This window comes from Topomyia yanbarensis, chromosome 3, assembly GCF_030247195.1.
Source record: "Topomyia yanbarensis strain Yona2022 chromosome 3, ASM3024719v1, whole genome shotgun sequence".
Classification (NCBI taxonomy): Eukaryota; Metazoa; Arthropoda; class Insecta; order Diptera; family Culicidae; genus Topomyia; species Topomyia yanbarensis.
In genome coordinates, this window is record NC_080672.1 from 101868966 (window position 1) to 101890224 (window position 21259).

At 39.7% G+C, this 21259-nt stretch overlaps 1 protein-coding gene across 2 annotated transcripts in view; it reads left to right on the plus strand.

Moving 5' to 3' along the window:
- Positions 1-21259, plus strand: part of LOC131689930 (sialin) — a 58565-nt gene that overhangs the window by 14467 nt on the left and 22839 nt on the right. The window contains exons 1-3 of one of the 2 annotated variants that reach the window (XM_058975319.1): positions 10060-10172; positions 11957-12165; positions 12350-12586. In XM_058975319.1, the coding sequence (XP_058831302.1) occupies positions 11989-12165; positions 12350-12586 (414 nt within the window). In that variant the 5' untranslated portion in view covers positions 10060-10172; positions 11957-11988. Of the gene's footprint in view, positions 1-10059; positions 10173-11956; positions 12166-12349; positions 12587-21259 lie in introns of those variants that run through there. The other variant, XM_058975318.1, reaches the window with a different exon arrangement.

Below are 21259 nucleotides of genomic sequence, written 5' to 3' on the forward strand. Positions count from 1 at the left end.
TGAAATTCCGTACAAAATCCCGTATGGAATTCCGTGCGAAATTCCACGCGATATTGCGTGCGAAATTCAGCGCGAATTTCCGTGCAAAATTCCGCGCGAAACTTTGTGCGAAATTTCGCGCGACATTCTGCACAAAATTCTGTGCGAAATTCTGTTCGAAATTCCGTCCAAAACTACGCGTAAAATTCCATGTGAAATTCCATACGAAATTCCGCTCGAAATTCCGTGTGAAATTCCGAGCGGAAATTTCGCACGAAATTCCGTACAAAATGCCTTGCGAAATTCCGTACGAAATTACATTCCAAATTCCATGCGAAATTCCATGCAAAATTTCCTGCGAAATTCCGTGCGAAAGGGCGTGCGAAATTCCGCGTAAAATTCTGTGCGAAATTCTGTACGAAATTCTGAGCGAAATTCCTTTCGAAATTCTGTGCGAAATTCCGAATTGTGTGAAATTGCGTGCCAAATTTCGCGCGATATTTCGGGCGGAAATCCGTGCGAAATTCAAAATGGCGGACGTCTATAGTGATCTCACAGCAGTCGCACACTGGTGGCGGAATTTTCTTTAATAAGAAATCGTGTGTCAGCCAGGAATGCCCTTTTCATTTATTTATTTCGTCAATCAAGTGTAGACTACATTATACAAATATTAATTGCTTATATACTATCCTGTAAACTATTTCTATGTACTATGATGCCGTAAAGAGTTGAAAAACTGTTTTAAACTTGTTCGGGGCATGGTAAGGTCAATACTTTCACAATGCTCGTCATACACAGCCATCATCTGGTTTAGTGGTCCGAATTTAGCATAGTCTGTACGGTGATGACCTATCGCGAACAAATTTCTATTGCGTAATTGACGAGTAGGAGCATATAAATTTAATTTTGACAATATGTAAGATGAGTCAATACGCTGCATGACGATATCGTTTAGAAACGAGATCATAGCATAGTCCCGACGTTCTTTCAATGTTTGAATATCTATCAACATACAACGTGCTTCATAAGATGGAAGAGGGAATACTGTCCATCTTAACTTGCGTAGTACATAAAATAGAAACTGTTTTTGGATTGACTCAATTCTCACTTCGTGTTTTTTTATGAATGGTGACCAAACAATACTACAATATTCTAAAATAGACCGAACATATGCTACGTAAAGAGTTTTAATTATGTAAGGATCTTGAAAGTGATATCCGAAGCGTTTTATAAAATTAAGCATATTACTAGCTCTATGAACAATTGTGTTGTAATGTTCCACAAATTTTAATTTTTTATCTAAGATCACTCCTAAATCTCTTATTTTATCGCATTTCTGAACGGTTTGATTACCTAATGTAATTGACACGGAAGCCGCGATTTGTTTTCTGCTAAAAGTCATGAGATTACATTTTTTAACATTTAACTCCAGTAAACATTTACAACACCATGTATAAAAGATTTGTGTTTCATTGTGAAAAACATTATAGTCATTATTATTTCTAATTTCTAAAAATAGCTTCATATCATCCGCATATATGAGAATCTTAATGTTTTTTTTTTAAAATAAGAGAGATGTCGTTGACATATAAAATAAAAAGAAGAGGTCCTAAGTGTGAACCTTGAGGAACCCCCGAAGTAACTTTAATTATATCAGATTTCATCTCATAGAATTTTACTATTTGCTGACGATCTGTTAAATACGACTTAATCCAATTGAGGAGTCTCATCTCGATTCCCATTTTTTCAAGTTTGAATATTAACATGGGAATGTCCAGCTTATCGAAAGCTTTGCTGAAGTCAGTGTAAAGAGCTTCTATATGATTTCCTTTATCCATGGCATTTAACGAGTAATCAACAAATTGTAAAAGGTTTGTACTAGTTGAACGGCCTTTAAAAAACCCATGTTGTGAATTTGTTATTTTATGTTTAACTTGGTTGAAAATGGTTTTATTTATGATGGATTCGAAAAGTTTGGGAAAGCAAGACAGAATGGCAATTCCACGATAATTGCGAATATCAGATTTTTTACCCGATTTATAAATAGGTATTAAGAAAGATTTTTTCCAATCTTTTCGTAGCCTGATGGTAAGCACTCGCTGTTCGGCCGAATTCTCGCGGTCAGTCCACTTCACTGTGTCGGTTTTAACTTCACGAAGCTTCACTTCAGTGGACGCTGACCACCGCTAGTACCATTGATTTTGGATAGCTGTTTTTATTTGATTAACGGCTTCTGCCCCCGGAACGGATGTATGCAGTATGGCCATGCCCCTAGCTTCTCCTGCGAGTCGGTCTGCCTCTTCGTTACCATGGATGCCAACATGATCCGGAATCCAGCACAGCTTGATTGGGCAGTTTCGAAGCATGTTCTCAATCTCCTGGATCCACGGGTGCTGAGATGTACCAGCATCGATTGCTGATAGACAGCTAGCCGAATCTGACATTATCAGCAGATCTCTGGACGTGTGGTGCACAGTTAGCGCTGTTCTTATTGCGAAAGCCTCGGCGGAGAAGACACTACATTGCGGCGGAAGGCCAACCGATTGTTGACAGTGTTCTCCAAATACTCCCGCGCCTACCGTGTTATCCTCTTTGGAGCCATCGGTATAGACGACAATTGAGCGACTGAAACAATCTGTCAGCATCCCCTGAACAACTGGACGAGCAATTTCCAAAGGGTCTCCAGCTTTCACGTGCTTCTTTACTTCGCACACGATCTGGAATTTGGGTTCGTTCCACTTCCGGGCGGTTAACCGCGTGCGAGTACAAATATTGGGAAGGGGCGCTCCTATCACCTCTGTCATAAGACCGAAAGCTCGATGCAACAAGGGAAGATCAGCATTATCCTTGCTTTTTTCATCATGCGGATTGCCAATCGTGAAATAGTTTGGGGATCGAGTAGATCGAACAGCAGAGTACCTGCTCCAGCCATAATGGCTAGGATTGTGCTCGTGACATATGCAGATCTTATCATCCTGTTGTATGCAGGTGCGAGAGTTTGAATGACGGCATCTTCTCCTCTGCTTACGAGCCCCATGCCGTAGAGCATTCGAGAGGTAACAATTGATGACCCGATTTGCAGTAGAGACGCACGATGACCACGAGGTTACTTGGCACCGATCATCTTCAGGATGCGCAGCCTGGATTCGCACGCCTTCTTCGTCATTTTACAATGCGCTTTAAAGTTGAGTGATCGGTCGAGAGTAGCACCGAGGGTTTTCAGCAGCGTTTGCGTCGGAAACACCATTTTCCAGCGGATGTGCTGGCGACAAATGCCCCTCCACGTTGACCTGAAACGTTCTTTCGGCCAGAAAGCTGTTCAAGATGTTTATCATTCTTCCACGTATCTGCAATTTCCGTAGTGTTCGCAGGATGCCATATCTCCAGGTGTTACGCCAATTCTTCAGCTATTTCTACTGGCTTATTCGTGTAACTACTGGACCGCTTGATGACAGTTTGGCGATATTGGCGTTTCCCTCTCAATGTGTTCACATCTCCAATGTAGTTGAACATGGAGATATCTTCGCGACCAAGTCTTCCATGATCTTTCTTTGACCTCATGGATAGCTTTTCTCCTTTTTTGATAGCTGCTTTCACCTTTCACCAATTTCGCACGGAGTTTCGCGCAGCATTTCGCACGAAATTTCGCATGCAATTTCGCACGGGATTTCGCGCGGAATTTCACGCGGAATACTGACCACTGAGATTAAGCGATTTGGATTTCTTTTATTAGGTTTCTGTTTACATTAAGAATGCTCCATCAACAAACCTCAGAATCTGTACATTAAATAAAAATATACCTACTTACAGAAATATTACTAAAAAATAAAATTAAACTTCATGTGATAATACTAAAGAATTTCCCTGACGAGAAAAGAAAATACTAAATAATTTCCCTGGCGAATAGAATTCAACGAAAATTTCCAACAACTCTAACGTTGAATTCAATAAAGTACGTTGACGACGATGAAATTAACGTGAAATTCAACGCTGGCAATGGCGCTGCATTCATCGTTATCGACAGTAAAGTTTAATTTAACGTTAACAACCCTGCTGGCAACTCCACTTGTGTAACTTTAAGCGCGTATTCAAATAATTAGGCGTATTTTCATGTGAGTTAATTAAACTAATTGCATATAAATGTGATTAGTTGTTTTTATTTGTTTATCACCACAAACTTTGACGAAAATTCTACTTTTTATACATCTGTCGTTCGTTGTGGATAAAATATTCGAAAGCCCATACAATCCTCCAGCATCCAAATAACAGGTTGTTAACCCCCCAATTTTGATAAATTCAAACTATTCAATTCTTTATGAACATCTATTTCAGTTGAACTCAATAGACTGATAAATTTGGTAAAAAATTGATGAAATCGAGAGTGGGTTTTCACCGTACTTCGTTGGGAATTTATCTGGTCTAATATAAAAAATGCTCATTATATAGTAATATATAGTATTTGAGATAACAATAAAAATCCCTAATAAATCAATTGTTCAATTCTCGAAAAAGTCTTGTAATGGGTGATAATACCTAAGAATGTAATGATGCTGAATTTTAGTTTGCGTTTATGATCAATAGACAAAATTCTTAGCTGTTAGTTAAATGTCGTCGACTTACTGTAGTACAATGTCTTCTACTCAATTAATTTCGAATAATATGAACGAGCCTCCTACACGCGCTTCCGTCATATTATCAGCATTATCAATCACGCGATCAGGCAAAATTTTCTCATAATATCGAATGTAGAATCAATGAATCGTGACTTCACTGGTGTAATTCTCCTATACCGTTGTATTAGCCATACATCTACAACGAAACACTACAACCGATGTTTGAAACTATGAACTGCAGTTACCCACCAAAACACGTCACTACGAAATCACCCAGATTCCTAGATAGCAACGAACAAACTCTGTAGATGCAACGCAAACGAAAGCTCGTGAAACAGTAGTCATCCTGAGCAATAACAGGAGAGGTCTGTCTATTTGTTAATGCCTCGAGCTACCTGCGCCGGCGGCTACTGTAAATTATAGGTATCTACACATACCTAGCTCGGTATCGTTGTGTCGAGGAAAGCAGGCAAACTCAATAGTCATGCGAATTATAACTGAGATACTATCTGTTCTAAATGTGCCATTATTGTCGGTAACAACGCCGGTAATTGAGACTCAACAGTACATGTTTACGATACCCCAGCGATAACTCGGATGGATAGCAGCGACAGCAGCATGCATTCAAGTGTTTGCGAGTTTACACACTCTAATGATGGTTGTACGTTGACTGACTGATTTAGCCAGAGTAATTTTGACTGTTTGCTCTGAAATTCTACGATATCCACTGTCTCAATGGTAAACGAAAGATGCACCTGGATATTTTGGCAGAAGTATGGCTTTTCATTGTTCTGATAAATAACAGAAATGTAAAGAGAAATTAAAGCGCTACATGGATGTTTCCTTGCTTCGAATGTACATGTAACTATAAACAGAATTCCGAACGGTTTAAAGTATTTCGAGGTTATCAGTCCAGTGTCTGGAAGTTGTTTAGCAGTTATCCGACATTTGAATAAACAATGTTTATTGGAACATTATTTCACAGAACCATTGACACTGCGAACGCTATGAATACGTTATCTATCAAACAGCGTATATTTGAAGAAGCTGTATTTATTTTCATTTATCATACGACCTTGCATTGTGACTTGCTATGACAATATTCGCTATATTATTCTGGCCATTGCCAATTTTCTGCTAGAGAGTTAGTTAGGACTGACGAGCCCTCACACTATAGATTCTTTACACAGAAACTAGCGAAGTGTCAAAATCTGCTGCCAAACGGACTGCTAAAAAGTGCAGCCGACAGAGCATGGAGGTTTTGTGAGGGGAAGTATAAGAAAAAACCCATGACAAGCTTAGACTGCATCTATAAATGACGTAGCATTTTATGAGTGATTTTCAACTCTCACTCACCCATAGTAGCATTTCGTCACAAATCTGTAAAAATCCTCCTAATAATGACGAAGCTTCACGCCAACCCCCCAAAAGCTGAGAAAACATAGCCCGAGAATCAGCAAAGGAAAACAACCGTTCGTTTTTAAATTAATTAATTTGTAAATATTTTTTTTATTAGACTAAGGTAGAGTATCCGAGCAAAAAAATACATTTCTACGTGCATTAATTTCAAAATTTCGTTGTTCGAGTGCTGCACTTTATACAGCAAAACTTTCCGAAAACGAGTTTCAGGGAATGAACATTTATATACGAAAAAATATACACTGAAAAAAATGTATCATTTTTCACAAAAACAAAAATTTGTGTTAAAAATTTAAATTGCAAAAAACCCATTTTTTTAATTTTTTATATTTTGTTAAAGAGAAAAAAACATTTTGAATGCGATTGTATGATGGAGAACTTACCGCTAAATATTTTTTTTTTCTAATTATAACTTTATACATGTTTTAAAATTTCATGCTAATTGACATACAAAACTGTAATTTTATTACTGAATATAATTCTAAGTATCATTTTAAACAGGGTTACCAACCGTCCTTATTTTAAAGGACAAGTCCTTAATTTTGATGATTTGGGAAAGCGTCCTTAATTTTACTTCAAATGTCCTTAGTTTTAATCTCAATCCATGTTATATTTGAAATCAATTAGATTAAATTCACTCAAGCGAATGAAACATTTTAGTCGCCATTTTAGTTGTTCACTTCCTTAAAGTTTTTTGATTTGTTATGTTCAGATTAATGATTCAAAAACATAGATTAGTTTTATTGCTTGAAGAAAAGTTACAAACTAATACTTTTCATGTTTCTCATCTTGTTGAGCGCTGACAGAAAAAAAAGATTTGTCCTCTAATTCGAACTATCGAATTTTAAACAGCTATCACTTTCTAGCACAGTCGGCAAATATCTTAGTTACTCCATGGACTTTAATCAATAAGTTCTATACACAAGGAAAAACTTTGATTTTTGGAAATGAAAATGAAAAAATAGGATTTATCGTACTAATATCCATTAGGGTGGGGCATTGTTATATGGAAAAACGTAATCATAGCCACATCAACCGAGCACAGTACTTTTTTGGTACCTTTTAGGGTCCCAAACAACTGTGCAAAATTTGGGGTCGATTGGTGTTAACCCGGCGTGGCGCATTGCGTTTGAAATTTGTATGGAGATTAGTATGGGAAAACCTACATTTTTGCATTTTCAATTCTACAGACTACAATTCTTCCTGTAGTATGCCAACAAATAGATAGAAGTATAGTCCAGGATATGCTTTACAACTTTGCTGAAGGATGTATGGTGTTAGAATGCCTCTAAGCCAAGTTATAGCTGTTTAAAGTTCAATACATCGAATTAAATGCCAAAAATCATTTTTATTGCCAACACTGCGGGTGTATCAATGGAATTTCATATAGAATTTCAAAATAACATTATATATTTTAGATTTACCACATTGGTATGTTTGGATGAATTATTCAAAAGCTTTAGCTCAATTTCATGAGCGTAGGTAGGGGGGGGGGCGTAGTGAGGGGTGAGGGGGGGGGGGGGGGACTTTAATATGTAGAAATTCGAAATGAAATGTTGTCGAGTTGGAATGTTCAGACGAATTATTTCAAAACATTTACACAATGTTCTACGCATAATAGTATAGTGTATTCTTTTGCCTTGACTTTTATCGATAGAAGTTACGTTACAGACTGAATCAACTGATGTCGAGTTGATATGTCAGAGGATTGCCTTGATTATATTTCAGTTTCATACGCACTATGATTTGATGGGATACTCATTTCGATGCTGTTCGATCACCTGAAGCAAAAATTGATGTAGGGATCTGGTGGATTTCATGTTGAAATCCAGAAATTAGCTTCACTCCTGGTGATCGAACAGCATAGAAATGAGCATGCTATCAAATCATGCGTATTACACCGAAATATAATCCTCTGACATATCAACTCGACATCAGTTGATTCAGTCTGTAACGTAACTTCTATTGATAAAAGTCAAGGCAAAGCGATACAGTATGTTTTATTTCATCGTTACTATTATGCGTAGGACAATGTGTAAATGTTTTGAAATAATTCGTCTGAACATTCCAACTCGACAACATTTCAGTTCGAATTTCTACATATTAAAGCCCCCCCCCTCACCCCTCACTACGCCCTATTGCTCAACTACCTACGCTCATGAAATTGAGCTAAGGCTTTTGAATAATTCATTCAAACATACCAATGTGGTAAATCAAAAATATATAATTTTATTTTGAAATTCTATATGAAATTCCATTGATACACCCGCAGTGTTTGCAATAAAAATGATTTTTGGCATTTAATTCGATGTATTGAACTTTGAACAGCTATAACTTGGCTTAGAGGCATTCTAACACCATACATCCTTCAGCAAAGTTGTTCAGCATATCCTGGACTATACTTTTATCTATTTGTTGGCATACTACAGGAAGAATTGTAGTCTGTAGAATTAAAAATGCAAAAATGTAGGTTTTCCCATACTAATCTCCGTACAAATTTCAAACGCAATGCGCTACGCCGGGTCAACACCAATCGATCCCAAATTTTGCACAGTTGTTTGGGACGCCAAAAGGAACCAAAAAAGTACTGTGCTGAAAAAACGATCATTTTGCCCCACCCTAATATCCATACAAATTTCAAATGTAGCACGAGGTGCTACGACCTAATATTCTGCATTGTTTCTTAGGACCCCAGAAGAATAAAAAGCACTGTTCTGAAAAATATTGGAAATCTTTTCGTAACACCACTCAACCAAACACGTTTTAGTCAAAGATGAATAAAATTTGTTAGTCTCGGTCAAAATTCAAAATGTCCTTATTTCGCCTTCAGCCCATTTGGTAACCCTATTTTAAATCAAAATTTTCTCCAACAAAAACAGTTTATTCGTGTGATTATGCCCTTTTGAAAGTTATTCGCGTTACTCCATCATAAAATGTCAAAAATAGAATGTCTATCGTTTTAAAGACGTAAAAGTTGGATAAATTGGTGAAAGTTCAGAAACAAAATTAGTCTAACAGATGCCTTTTATATTTTTTGTAATATGTCAATAAAGTCAAAGAATGCAAATACAAGGTGTTATTTTAAATGTTCAAAAAACTTTTTTAACGGTCAAGATCACATAATTTCGAAATCATCAACTTTGAAGGTTTAACAATTTCGAAAAAGCTTTCCAACATTAAAAGCTCATATTTTGTTATAATAATTTTGGTGATGAAAACTCCTAGAAGGGATTATGGAGAAGTAACTCTTCAAGAATAGTAATAGATTTGGTGTCTTTAGTAAAGTTACTGATAATGTCATTTTAAAAAATTTTGTAGAAAATATGAAGGCTACATAAATGTAATATATCGATGTACAAAACAACATTCAAGAAATTTTCTTAAAGCCAGTTTTTTCAATAAAACTTTAGAGATTACCTTGAATAGAATGTGAATTTTATTTAGACGAGATTTATTAATTGCAGTAAGATCAGAATAACTCGTTTTAAAAGTTTTGTATCACATATGGTGGGTGTTAAGTCAGACCGTGCTGAGTCGCACCTTAAAAATGAGATAATCATAGCGCTGGATAAAAAATTTCTTCAGCTACATACGGCTTTTAGATGATTTGAAATATGTTACAATGAGCAAGAATTATAGCATAAATTGATTTCAAATTATAATGTAAACGAGGCTGCGATTCAAACTCGTTTTTCTCGAAATCAATACAATGTCACTTAGTTCGGTCTGACTTAACACCAACCATATAGTAATTCGATATTCTTCACACGGTCTTCTTCAAACTCAATTATGGAATGTCTTCAAAAAAGTTTTTCTTTTCATTTTGATTATAAAGGCGTTAACCATATGGTCTTTCTGCTCTTTTTTCAGGTGAGAAAAATTTCTAACCTTCTGTGCAGAGATTGGTAATCGAAGCTAGGTGAGATGCGTACAAGACAATCGACTTACCAACCACGCTCCATTCAACAAAAGTTGTTTGAAATAGCATTTTCGAAATTTTTGCTAAAGGCATTAACTCTCGAACTAAATTTGTTACTTTTAGGAGGATTAACCTCCCAATTATTTTATTAGAAGATGTGCTGCTTTACATTGTAATATACTTCAAAGACATCAAAACATCAAAAGATGACAGTTCCGAAATAATGTGATCGCAAATCCATAGTGAGTCCTCGTATACAACATTTTATTACACCATTCATTTGAACACTCAAATATACACCATTTATAGCCACTAATATTAAATATTTTGAAATTTAATTTTTTCCAATACTACTCAAAGGCTATTTATATAATTGATTACATAACAAAAATCAAATGCTCATAAAAACCGATCCTGACCGAACGGAAAAAGTAATTTATCATCATTTTCATTCTCTTTTTCACAATATTGTTATCGTTGTAAATCACATTGAGGTTTTATGTCAACTCTACGCATTCTCAAAAAAGTACATTTTGGCAAAAATATTAAATTAGCCAATTTTTCGGTCAGGAAGTTTGTTTCAAAAAGAATCAAACTTCGCTTTCCATTCGAAGCATTGTCCCTAATCCATATTTCGGAACATCCCTTCAAAAAAACTCATGATAAATTGACAGCTATAGGACCTCGGCTAAGAGTTCAGTTACATGATCCAATTCCCACTGTTTTCCAAAAGTCCTCATGATGCCTAAAACAATAGATTCTTAATGTAATGATCAGACAATATCCTTCAAAAATTTATATTGTGCCATATTTAATGAAATTAGTCAGCTTTGAGTTTTTTTTCATTCCAAATAGTTTTTGTCTCCCCCCATTTAATTTGTTTTCCGATTTGCAATACAAAATAATGTTCATATACTAAAGTCCTTCTGAAATTGGTTGTAAACTTGTAAAACACCAACACTCGAAGTCGTTTAATGTTGCTAATCAATGATTGAGTATGAAAAATGGACTAATCTCGAATCTCGGAAAATTATTCAAACCCATTCGACCGATAATGGACTTCCAAACCCACAATTATCAATTTTCCCATCGCTCTATCACAACCTGCCGCTTCAGGTTCATTGGAATCGCTTTGGTTGACCGCACATATATCAAACATCATGTCAGTCTATTTAGAAGCAATAACAATCAAATTCGCCACCATGCTGTGTCAATCCAACCGCAAACTAGCCGCTTCTGGAACCAAGAAGTGTGCAACGGCATTCATCACACGGTAGACTAAACTTCTGGTGCTATTATTAGGCCAGGCAGTGCAACAACCAGCTGTTGATACTGGAGTTTGTAATTTAGTACTAGGTATACGGGTGTATAGCAATAATTTAACTTAATATCTTGAATGAATGAACAAAAACGTGAGAATTTGTACGGCACGTTTAATGAAACGCATGCCAACCGCCAATGGGTAGTTATTCGTGAGATTAAGTACATTCGTTTGACATTCGTGATAAATGTGGAAAATAAACACGAAATGGGTTTGAATATTGCTTCCATTTTCCGATTGTTTTCAGCTTCGAAAAATAAAATGTAATATAGGGAACATCAAAAAAATTCATTCTTAATAAAAAGCTTTCCGATCTATGATTAAGACGGTATACCGAACGCAGCTAGTACAGTCAATACAAATAATCGTAGACAATCACAAAAAGAAATAACGTTATTATTTACAAACTTGGCCGAAACTATGCTGAACGCCCATCTTGAAACATTGCGGTCAAGTGTTCCCCAACGATCCGACATCTTGACGTCATACGGTCCAAGCTTTTTATTTCTAAAAATCACCGCTTCGCAGTGTTTAGCGATAAATCACATGCTTGTCCAATCTCCATTCGTTGTTATCTCAGCAAACAATGCAATACCTGAAGTTGTTCGTTGGGTAGTTTCCCACACAAACAGGTTAAACAATTATAATTTAATAATAACCCATCAAGTCTAGTGCAGCTACAATTTTGATTCTCAACTTTTCCAGATCGCATCCCAACCCGCTTCAACGTGGCCATCATGCTGTTCATGTCATGCTTCATCAGCTATATGCTGCGCGTCAACATGTCGGTCAACATTCTTGCCATGGTAAATCCTATCCAGCGCAGCCCACGATCAAGTGCCATGGGGACAAATAGCTCCGAATCCGTTTCGAATAGCACAACCTCTATCGCCCCAGCTCCTCACGTGATGGATGTAAGTAGCAAAAAATAACTTTGAGACGATCATCAGCTGACACTGAACGACCTTCCCATATTTTGCATAACACGCATTCATCGAAACAAGATATAAACCTCGAAACAAACATAAAATGTAAATATCACACCTTTCTTTATTTGCCTCTATGCTCGCGTCGCTCGGCGCCAACCACAAACATTAGTACGGACCCCGCTACAACTGGTCATCGCACGATCAAAGCCTCCTATTGGGGGCCTACTTCTATGGGTACCTGATGACGTCGCTACCAGCCGGTGTCCTGGCGGAACGGTTCGGCGGACGGCGGCTGGTCGGTTACACACTGTCGTTCAGTGCCCTCTTAACGGCACTCACCCCACTGGCGGCCACCTACGGACTCTGGGTCATCATAGCGAATCGTGCTCTGCTGGGGATTTGTGGGGTGAGTATTTATGTGGAGAAAACATTTATTAACCGGCTACTGTTGCTAGGCGCCAGAGCCAAGCGAGAGTGCTGCCAACGGGATGATATGCGACCAAAGTATGGTGTACTGAGATGGATCATAAAGTGCATTTTCGTATATTTGTTGTGTACCAAACTGGCACGTTTTTTGGAACAGTTTGTCTCGTGCTGACTAAATTTGCGTTTTAAGAAACCTTGGATATACATGACGCTACATGCACGTGTGAGAGCTACTGCGTCCACGCTACTAATCAGCAGTACGAGCCACCGGTGTCACTCGGTCAAGACACTGTAAACGAGACAGGGAGTTTTTTTGCAAAGCACGTACAAAAAACGATAAAATAAAAACACTAAGCCGCGGATACGTTGTGACAGTCGGCTTTTTGGCTCGAATGTATTGTTTGCACGTTTGTACCATCGGTTCAAGCATTGGAATTCAGATGAGGGTGTGCATTTCGATTTTTTACCAGATATCAGTTTAGTGTCAGACACTTTCGATACGTCTATTACTTAACATGATAGCTTGATAACATAACTCTAGCCAGCATTACAATGTCGTATTTTCAGGATTTTATTGTTGAACATTCTATTGCGATATATTTCGAACAGGTAGTCAAATGATGGCAATATATGATAAATTTAAAACAAACTTCACAATAACCTTACCTGCCAAGTATCCAAAAAATATTGAGCTCCAGAAAAATTCGTCGAATATGAAATAAATTTAACAAATAGCGAATTCTTCATTCATATATGACACTAATGTTTAAATCGCCGTGCCAAATATTAGATCTTTTGGAATGACATTTTAATTGAATCAATTGCAAATGTTTCACCACAACCCGACATGTATAAGCTAATAAAATGTTTCTTCACTGTAAATATTAATGATAGGTAAAGACAAGGAACCATGGATATACAAAATTACAATAGTTACCAACACTGGCAGCTCTAAAAAACTACGACAAAAGTGTGTCCCTATTCCTTTTGTCATGACGAAAAGAAGGATAGGTAAGGTCAGATACACAATCATAGTGCAGTAGAATAAACTTTAGGCTGTAAATTCGAATGAAGCATACTTACGTGCTTCTGACAGGTGTTGAAAGTAATGTTTATGTTATTTATAATAATGTAACGGAAAATACTTACGTAATGATTGCGATGAAAAAGCAGTAGCTTTAATCGAATAATTCAATCTACTTGATACTAAGGATGACACTGACAAAAACAAATTAATACTGACTGCCTGACTGTTGGAACATATGGTTCCAACTGAAGCATTTTATTATAAGACTTATTATACGTCAACGCGTGATTGAATGGAGTCCGATCAACGCAAGGATGTGTAAGTTGAGGATTAAAGGCCTTTTCTTCATCTACAGCATCATCAATGTACACTGCCCACACGATGGGAGACCCGACGACAAGAAGGAAGCGTTCTACGCGAAGCTGGAAGAGGTGTAGGACGGCTGTTCGCAACGGGACGTGAAAATCGTTATCAGTGATGTGAACACTTAGGTAATATTTAGACCGGTAATCGGGCCAAACAGCTTGCACACCGTATCGAATGACAACGGCCAACGATACGTGAACTTCGCAGCCTCCCGTAGTTCTTCCCCTGCAAAGATATCCACAAAGCCACCTGGAGGTAATCTGACCAACGCACCGAAAACCAAATCGATCACGTACTAATCGACGGGCGATTCTTCTCTGATATTACCAACGTTCGTACCTACCGTAGTGCGAATGTAGATTCGGACCATTACCTAGTTGCAGTATGCATGCGGTGTACAACACTCGTCTTAGCCAGACGCCAAGGCCCAACAACGCGCAACTTCGGGACGCCGGGGTTGCCCAAGACTACGTACCGCGGCTGGAAGCAGCACTACCCACGGAAGAACAGCTGGGCGCAGCTACTCTTGAAGATGGCTGGAGGGAGATCGTTCCGCCATAGTGCTATAGTGGAACTAGGTAGGGCGATTCCGAATCGAGGAAACGACTGATTCGATGACGAATGTAAGCAGTTAATAGAAGAGAAGAATGCAGCACGGGCGAGGATACTGCAGCACGGATCAAGACAGAATTTGGAGCGATACAAACAAGCACGGAACAGGCAAACCTCGGTCCTCCTCCGGAGAAAGAAGCGCCAACAGGAGGAACGAGATCGCGAAGCGATGGAGCAACTGTACCGCGTAAAAGACACACGGAAGTTCTACGAGAAGCTGAACAGTTCGTGCAAAGGCTACGTTCCGCAAGCCGATACGTTCAGGGACTTAGCAGCAGAGGACGAAGGCAGTATAGCAACGGATTTTGGAGCGCGCACAGAAGACGGCCCCTGATCTCCAAGAAGTCAAATAGGAGATCGGTCGGCTGAAAAACAACAAAGCTGCCGGTGTAGATCAACTACCCAGTGAGCTATTAAAATACGGGGTGAAACACTGCCTAGAGCGCTGCACTGGGTAATCGCAAAAAATTGGGAGGAGGAGATTCTTCCGGATTGCTGCAACTACCGCGCGATGACACTACTTAGCACCACCTACAAGGTCTTCTCCCAAATTGTTTGCCTCCGATTGTCACCATTTGCAAGGGAGTTCGTGGGGCATAACCAAGCGGGATTCATGGGTTCCCGTGCCACCATGGACCAAATATTTGGGATTCGGCAGGTTCTGTAGAAGTGCCGCGAATACAACGTACCCACACATCATTTGTTCATCGATTTCAAATCGGCGTATGACACAATCGATCGACATCGGCTATGGCAGATAATGCACGAGTACGGTTTTCCGGATAAGCTAACACGATTAGTCAAAGCGACGATGGATCGGGTGATGTGCGTTGTTCGAGTATCAGGGACACTCTCGTGTCCCTTTGAATCTCGAAGAGGGTTACGGCAAAGTGATGGTCTATCGTGCCTGCTGTTCAACGTTGCGTGAAAAGGTGTAATAAGGAGAGCGGGGATAAACACGAGTGGTACGATCTTCAGGAAGTCCGTCCAGCTTCTTGGCTTCACCGACAACATTGACATAATGGCACGGAACTTTGAGGCGATGTCGGAAACGTACATTGGACTTGCCATCAACGTTTCGAAGGCAAAATACATGAGAGGAAGAGGTTCTAGAAACGACAATGTGAACCTCCCATCACGAGTTCGGATTGACGGTGACGAAATCGAGATGATCGACGAATTCGTGTATTTGGGCTCACTAATAACCGCCGACAATGATACCAGCAGAGAAATTTAGAGACGGATCTTGGCGGGAAATCGTGCCTACTTTGGACTTCGGAGGACGCTCCGGTCGAAAAAAAATTCGCCGCAGTACGAAGTTGATTATCTACACGACGATGATTAGACCGGTTGTCCTTTACAGCCACGAGACCTGAACTATACTCGTGGAGGACCAACGCGCCCTTGGAATGGAGTTTTCGAACGATGGAAGACGGAAGGTGGCGCAGGCGAATGACCCATGAGTTGCATCAGCTGCTGGAAGAACCATCCATTGCGCATACCGCGAAAATAGGACGTTTGCGGTGGGCTGGACACGTCGTAAGAATGTCAGACGACGACCCGGTGAAGATGATTCTTGAGGGCGACCCTACAGGAACAAGAAGAGGGGGCGCACAGCGATCGACTAGATAGAGGACGTCCTGCGGACCCTTCGAAGACTGCGAGGCTCGCGACAAGCAGCAATGGACTGAGTATCATACTTTAACATTAATTCTGAAACAGACAAGAAGCATTACCATGAAATCAAAAGCATCTTTTTGTCGATTTACCAGTGAAAAAAATGGAAAGCCCAAAAAAGCTCTATCATTTGTATTTTTAATTACAAGTTCATTAAAACTAGGAAACTGTAACTAGCCGGGCCTCTGAGACCCCTTACCTTTTTGGGGGTTAATACATAAGTATATTCAATAGAGTAAGTTATACAGGGTTTAGCATCATTTCTGTTATCACTACTTATTTGTAGTTGATCATGCGCAATTCCATAAATGTCTCAATAACTTTTTTACTTTTTAACGACATTCAATTAGCTATGGATTACTAAGTAGGGAAAGTTATGAAAATATTAGAGCCATAGAACTCAAGTCAGAGCAAGGATGTGAACTATACAGATCGGAAAACTATAAGTGGCAGAGTCATTAGAAACAGACTTAAAATCTTACGGACTAATCTTTTGTCTTCTGCTGGCACGAGTCGTGCTTAAGAAGAATTACTACGAATTGTTCAAGTCTACCAACGGTAAAGACAGACTTGTCACTCTATACTCATGAGAACAGAGAACTGGTCAGTTCTCATGGTAATGAGAGATAAGACTGTCTTTGTCGTGAAACATGTTGATGGACATGTGACATTCCTTCTTCCCCACGGAACTACCTCAAGGTCGCATCTCTTTCTTTTACTCGCCAGTGTTTCGCAGCAATCTCGGAGCCCCTCTTGATCCATGAATACTCTCCCCTTCCCGTGATACATGTGGAGATGCAGAGGATTCCTCGGTTTCTAGTAGCAACAAGTATCGAACTAACATTTCTTCCTCTCCCAGAAGATCTGCATTCGGACGTGGCCGGCGTCGGTATTGATCTGCATGCAGGGATCAATGTAGATTGTACCATGTGGCTCGTCATGTTATTCCCAAGCATGTTGTTCCAATCAACATTTTACAACCTAATTTGGTTCTGGTCAATAACGGAGTAGAAATAGGGTGGTGTAGCCGGATAGTCCTACCGTAGGGTCCCCGGTGGTAGATTTGTCCCTATACCGGCACTATAAATATCACGAAAGAAATGTGGCACGAAACGAATCAAAGTTAGATAAACATTCTTGATTTATTGAGATTCTACATTATAGAGAGAAAGAGGGATAGGGAGAAGATTTGTTACAGCTGAACAGGAGCGGTTGCTTCCTGAGAGGGGAAGAAGGACAACAGGTGAATTACTTGTAACGCTGCTACCGACAATTCTTCCTGAGGTGACCTGTGGCTGCTTGGGCGTTGTTTCTGAAAATCCTTTTGATTTCCGGAACGCTTCGTATTCTGGATCCACCAGTCGACCACGTGCTCCTTGTCTTTAGTCGGCTGCTTAACGTTGAAGTGGCCTTACAGGCTTCTCGGACTTGATCCCAAGCAAGTGAATTGGACACGTGTTCACTCTCCTAGTCGATCCTACCACTCCTTTTGTGGGCATACGACGTCCAACATGGTAAATAACGGGGCGGCAGCGCATCCGATATTAAGCTCTAGCAAGCGGGAGAGCTCCCGCCGGACCATACTAGAGCCCTCACCTCCAAGACTGTGGCTACCGTCCTCTCGTAGTGTGTGGCTCGACAATAACGGGCTCTCGTCGGTCACCAGCACGGGACTCGCCGACTTTCCTCGTGGTAAGGTAAAACGGGGAACTCCATGAATTCCGCATCACTTCGTTCGATGCGCGTACTTCCTTCCCGTCTCGGGCACGAGGTCGTTTCGACAACCGTCTACGCCGGATCACTCACCGGATTCACCAAAAAATCCTTAAACCGCCACTCGTCCTGCCTTGTCACTTTTCTCTGCTTCGGCTTCCGCGTAACCGGTTTCAATTTTTGCGGGACCGAATATCTAGACGTCCTTTCATCGCCACTATCTAACACTTTCTGTCAAGCTTTTCTGTCTTCACGTATTTCCTTCTTCCTCGCTCTTTTTTTCTCTCCTTTTCCCGGAACTGTCACTAGAGATCAGGAGTACCACCATCGTAGATAAAGGAGCTTCGTACCGTAGAGATGTGAGCCTTATATGCCGTCATGATGATAATTAGGGTTAGGAAAGGGAGGGGATTTACGAGCTTATTATGGGATTTCACTTAAGTTTTCTAAATTACATTCTTATGTCACAATTTTAATTCTTACAATTTACAGTAGTTTCCCTATATGATTATTTGGCCTCCCTTTTGAGGGATATATAATTGTTTCCCATTATTTTTCCTGATTCGTCGGTAACAACTCGTAGCCACTCTGTTGATAGCATCCCAGATATGTTCGTCGTAGCACATCTCTTCAACGATATTGTCAACTGTCACACCAGGCATACCCCTTCGGGCTTCTCCGAACCTAGTGCATTCGAAGACCACATATTCCGCGCTTCCGCCACTCCGGGCAAAGAGGTGACGAAGCATGTCCAACCCAATGCATGTACTTCCTCGCCCCTCCATACTTCCTATGCACCCAAGCCGGCGCATTGCATTCAAGTCGTCGTTACAGTTCGGTCGCGTTTCCATTTGCGCCGTTTAAAGTTTAACCGTGCGTGTTTTAATTTGTATTGTTTTCATTTATCATTGCTACGTAAGTAAAACATGCCGTGCGCGATTAATAATTGTACAGTGAGTGACGACAAACATGTGTGGTACTGCCATGGATCATGCGGGAAAAAATTCCACGCTGCATGCGTTGGTGCTCAGAGGAATCATGAGCAAAGAATACTAACATACATGCTGCCAATATGCTACGAGTGCCAGAAGCGTCTCGTGATGGAGTTAAATTTCGATAAACTGTACAGACAACAACAAGAAGTCATCAACCTCAACAAGCTAGTTATGGAGTCGAATCACAAACTCACATCCACATTTAGCAACTTCAATGTCCGAGATGGATTTGAATGTATCGAAATGCTCTTAAACGAGTTGAAAGGCGAAATTAAAACAACTGCAGCTAATCATAATAACGCGGTTGCACACATAGCCAAAACCTCGGAGTTGTGGAATGAGCTGGCTGCTTCCAACAAAACTGGCAAAACTGATGTCGTTGCCACTAAAAATCACTTAACATCATTATTCGACATATCGATGAAAGCTACGAAAAACAACATCGCAGCCTATGTCAATGAACTGACCACCGATATGACACGCGAGTTGAAACAAATTTGTTCAGAAATTGAAAAGGTCAGCAGCGTGATAACTGACATGGCTAACAACTGTTCGGCTCAGAATATGAGTTATGTAAACCCAATATTCACGGATGATATTATCGATGAGTTAAAGCAAATTTCTAGTGCAGTAAACTCACTGGAACAAAAGACTACTGCTTCACCCGCAACAGATTCCTCCCCTAGTTTAGAGGCTGAGATGTCCGTCGAGGCAGCCAGTAACTCAGGCTGGCGTTTCCTTGGCAACTCTAAGGTATGGAAGGCTGATTGGTCCGAATACGACGCACGTAAATTGCGTCGTCTCAATCAACAAAAAGCGGAGGAGAAAGCAAGAATAAAGAAGAAACGGAATAAACAGAGGCCTGCTAATGCACTTGACACCACCCGTAACAGTAATAATAATACTAAGCGTCGCAAGAATCACGGTTACAAGCACCACACAAGTTTCGACAAAAATAACGGATGTAATTACAACCACAGCAGATTTGCGTACCACGATAACAAACGCCGCGACATCGACAATCTTCCGTTGGATAGAGAGCTACTGGCTGAGGCAAAGAAACGTTTTTCGAGGCCACCTTCAACTTCGTTCAGACCTACCATTGCATTCCAGAGAGGTGATGTTTTAAACCCGTGCCCTACCGACCAACCTAGCACCTCACATCGAACAGCTGCTGCCACACCTATGTACCCCTCCGGAATTGGCGCCTGTCAGTGTTTTTGCCGCTATCGACGCGCTCATTAGAGCAAGATAATAATGAATTGACAAATCATATTGCGATTCAAGATTTAGAAGAGGTAGAGCTAGGTCTAATTAATTCCCATTCAACTAACACTTCTCCTAGAGAATCTCAGTCAAGAACAGAAATCTTGGTCTATTGCCAAAACTTTAACCGCATGAAAAGTGCAGCTAAGATGAATGTGATTCAAAACAAAATATTAGGTTGTCATTATTCCGTAATTTTAGCAACTGAGACTAGTTGGGACGAAACAGTGAGAAGTGAAGAAGTTTTCGGGAGCAATTACAATGTATTTAGGGATGACCGTGATTGTCATGTATCTGGTAAGAAGTCAGGAGGGGGCGCTTTGATTGCGATTTCAGCAAAACTAAATGCAGAAGTTATCAAAACTATAAAATCAAAAGAATTCGAGCATGTGTGGGTGAAAGTACATGTTAAAGACGAAACTCACGTTTTCGCTTCGGTGTATTTTCCTCCAAATTTTGCTCGAAAAACGACTTACGAAAAGTTTTATCATGCTGCTGAATGCATTATTAATAGTCTTTCCCCGCACGTAAAAGTTCACATATATGGCGATTTCAATCAACGCGGTATTGATTTCATACCAGATGCTGATAATGAGAGCATCCTACTTCCTGTTGTAGGGGAAAATGAAACTTTGCAGTTCATTTGCGATAAATCTGCCAGTTTAGGACTTAATCAAATAAATCACATAAGAAATCAGCGACATTGCTATTTAGATTTATTAATGACGAATATAGACGAAGACTTCTGTGTAACGGAATCACTTACTCCCTTATGGAAGAATGAAGCATATCATACAGCCATTGAGTTTTCTATATTCTTGCATGTTAACGACAGACCTGGTGATAGTGAATTTGAGGAGGTATTTGATTACGAGTCCGCTAACTATGAAAGCTTGAGGCAAAAAATTAATGCAATAAACTGGCAAATGATTTTAAGAAATGAAGAAAATGTTGAAGCTGCCGTAGACATCTTCTACAAAATATTATTTGAAGTCAT